Here is a 3347-nt window from a genome sequence, read left to right on the forward strand (position 1 = left end):
TTAATGGCTTACATTAAACGTTACTTCTCAGGGGAAATCTAACCCCAGTCCCAAAACAAGGTTCGATGATTCTGTTCCATGCTCCCATTTAATCCTGTAATTTCCATCTCCTGGTGCTTGTCTCAATTTCTTGCTAACACTTGTTTAATGATCTTTTTTTTTTTTTTAAACCACTTTCTTTAATATACAAGAAACACAGGAGACACAAAGAGAGCCCAAGAAAGCGCGCAGTCCCCAAGCTAGGAGTTTGGGGGGGGGGTAGCTGAAGACAACAAGCCTTTCCAGTCTCCCAGGGAAAGATGGGGTTGAGGGGACGCAACATCACTAGACCCTCAGTGAAGCCAGTGCTGGGGCCATAGTTGGCCTAGTTCTCCACCAAGTTTGGAAAGTGCTGATTTTCCTTGTCCTGGTCCTGGCCCTGCTCCCACACTCGGCCTCCAGTTTTCAGAAGTCGTCCAGTTCCCAGAATGGCCCCTTCCTTTAGCTCCCTAGCATTGTCACTCAGGGGAGAAGGCCGCTTACCCTGTCATGGTGTCAGAGTTCCGGGGGAGTTGTCATTCTGTAGGATTGTGAGGGGAGATCTCCCTAGTACCTTGCCATTTGCTTCCCGTCTATTGTGCTTAGAACCTGAAGATCGGGGAGTCTCAGGGTCTCTCAAGGGCTTGTCCGAGCCCTGGCTGGCCATGGGGGTTTCTGAGGTTTGTCCTGCTTCCTCCTTGGAGAACACCTGCTTGGAGGGGAGCTCAGTCTGGCTCCAGGGTGGCATCTGGTCCTCAAGGGAAAACTGGGTGCCCAGAGGCAAGTCCAATTCAGAAGATGAAGTTGCCTCTAAGGGCAGAACAGGCTCTGGGGGCAGATTCAATTTGGGGGCTTCAGTCTCAAATACTTCACTCAGCTGTTTCACCAGTGGGCTTGGGGGTTCTCCGCTGCTGGTCTTCATAGGTATCCGTGCAATGCCAAGGGTAGGAGAGCGGGGATCTGAGTCTTGGGACTGATTGGGACCCTCCAGCTGCTCCCCTGCTGGTAGGTTTGGCTGCGGAGAGCTCTCCACCTGGATGGGAGTGCGCAGGATGCCAGCACTAGGTGAACGGGGGTCCGCCACTCGGGCCAGAAGCTTGTTGTGCGGCGGAGACTGCGCCGGAGTGACTGGGGCGCTCTTGGCTGAGCCCATCTCAACCAGGAAGAATAAGGTGGGGCAGGGCCTGGCCCGAGGCGAGGAGGGGACGCCAAGCCCCGATTCCTCTTTTGGGTGCACAGCAGCTCGAGCCTCAACTCCTTGTTTAATGATCTTTACTCCTCACTGGATTACCTGCTTTATTTATTTATTATTTTTTTCAAAGATTTTATTTATTTGACAGAGAGAGATACAGCGAGAGAGGGAACACAAGCAGGGGGAGTGGGAGAGGGAGAAGCAGGCTTCCGCGGAGCGGGGAGCCCGATGCGGGGCTCGATCCCAGGACCCTGGGATCATGACCTGAGCTGAAGGCAGATGCTTAACAACTGAGCCACCCAGGCACCCCTGGATTACCTGCTTTATGAAGGTAGTGACTATGTCTGTTTTGTTCAATGTTATATTCCTAGTACCTTGGACAGGGTTTGGTTAAAAAAATAGAGCTTAATAAAGATTGGTTAAGTGAATGAATGAATGAAATTGAGGTGCAGAGTGTTTGAGATGCTAAAAATCTCATAGTTCAAAAGCAGTAAGTACCTGTATCTACACCCAAATCATCTTCCTCAAATGGTTTGGAAACTATGTCCTGAATATTTACTTTAGGAAAGATCTAAATTTCTTCAAATCCTTAAGTGTGTCATATACAAGGAGTCAACTTACTTCAGTGAACTAATCTGTATCTAATAACCTACAGCACAAGTCATTTCAGCTCCAAATAGGAAAACATTTTTTAAATCAAGTAGAACTGCCCCATCATGGCATTTAGTAACGCTGGGGTTTCTTGTCCCTGGATGTTTCAGAACAAAAGAGAATAATCACCTATCAGAGATGCTGAAAAAGAATTCCTGAAGTTGGTGGGAGTAGGGATCCAATCACTTTTAAAAATTTTTAATTGTGGTAAAATACATATAACATAAAATTTACCATCTTAACCACTTTAAGTGTACAATTCAGTAATGTTAAGTATGCTCACATCACTGTCCAACAGATCTCCAGAACTTTGTCATCTTGCAGAAAAGAAACTCTATATTCATTAAACAACAACTTCCCAGGTCCTCCCACCCAGACCCTGGCAACCACCATTCCACTTCTTGTTTTTATGAGTTTGACTACTCTAGGTATCTCATATAAGTGGAATCACACAGTATTTGTCTTTTTGTGACTGGTTTATTTCATGTAGCATACTGTCCTCAAGGTTCATCCATGTTGTAGCATGTGTCAGCATTCCCTTCCTTTTTAAGACTGAATGATATTCCATTGTGTGTATATACCACTTTCTATACATCCACTCATCCATCGATGGATATTTGGGTTGCTTCTACCTTTTGGCTTTTGTGAACAATGTTGTTATGAACATGGGTGGATAGGGGTGCCTGGGTGGCTCAGTCAGTTGAGCATCTGGCTCTTGATTTTGGCTCAGGTTGTGATCTCAGGGTCATGAGATCAAGCCCTGCATCAGGCTCCATGCCCAGCATGGAGTCCGCTTGAGATTCTCTCCCTCTGCTCCTCCCCCTACTCGAGCTCTTGCTCTCTAAAATAAATAAATAAAATCTTTATATATATATGATATATATAAGATATGTACTTTGAGGCCCTGCTTTCAATTCTTTTGAGTATATACCCAGAAGTAGAATTGCTGGATCATATGATAATTCTATTTTTAATTTTTTCCATGGCAGCTTTACCATTTTACCTTCCCACCAACAGTGCCCAAGAGTTCCAATTTTTCCACAACCACATCAACACTTTAGTTTCTGTTTCTTTGATAACAGTTATTGTTATGGGTATGGGGTGATAGTTCATCATAGTTTGATTTGCATTTCCTTAATGATTACTGAAGTTGAGGGGTGATCCAGTTACTTTAATTGTCCTTCCCAATTCTGAGTCTATGATAGTGGATTCTTTGATGGCCATGTGTTATGTGAGGACTACCCAAGCTTTTTCTAATTGAAGTTCCAGTGCATCAACATAATAGGAAATGAGTGTTGAATTTGTAAATCACTGTCAAGAATAGGGAGTTTTCATTTATTCCTTCATTCATTTCTTCACTTATGCACCAAAAAATGTATTGACCCTCTAATGAAGATCATAAGAAAGTCCTAGGAAAACAAAGATGAATAAGATATAGTTTCTGACTAGTTCATGTCAATCAAGAATTTCCTTGAGATAAACCAAC

At 44.3% G+C, this 3347-nt stretch overlaps 1 protein-coding gene across 1 annotated transcript; it reads right to left on the bottom strand.

Moving 5' to 3' along the window:
- Positions 1–364: 364 nt before the first annotated feature.
- Positions 365–1171, bottom strand: LOC110578089 (cell division cycle-associated protein 3-like). The gene is given in 1 exon segment (XM_044915826.1): positions 365–1171. A coding segment is annotated over 1 exon segment (807 nt).
- Between the last annotated feature and the right edge of the window lie 2176 nt (positions 1172–3347).

The sequence above is a fragment of the Neomonachus schauinslandi genome, chromosome 5, assembly GCF_002201575.2.
Source record: "Neomonachus schauinslandi chromosome 5, ASM220157v2, whole genome shotgun sequence".
NCBI lineage: Eukaryota > Metazoa > Chordata > Mammalia > Carnivora > Phocidae > Neomonachus > Neomonachus schauinslandi.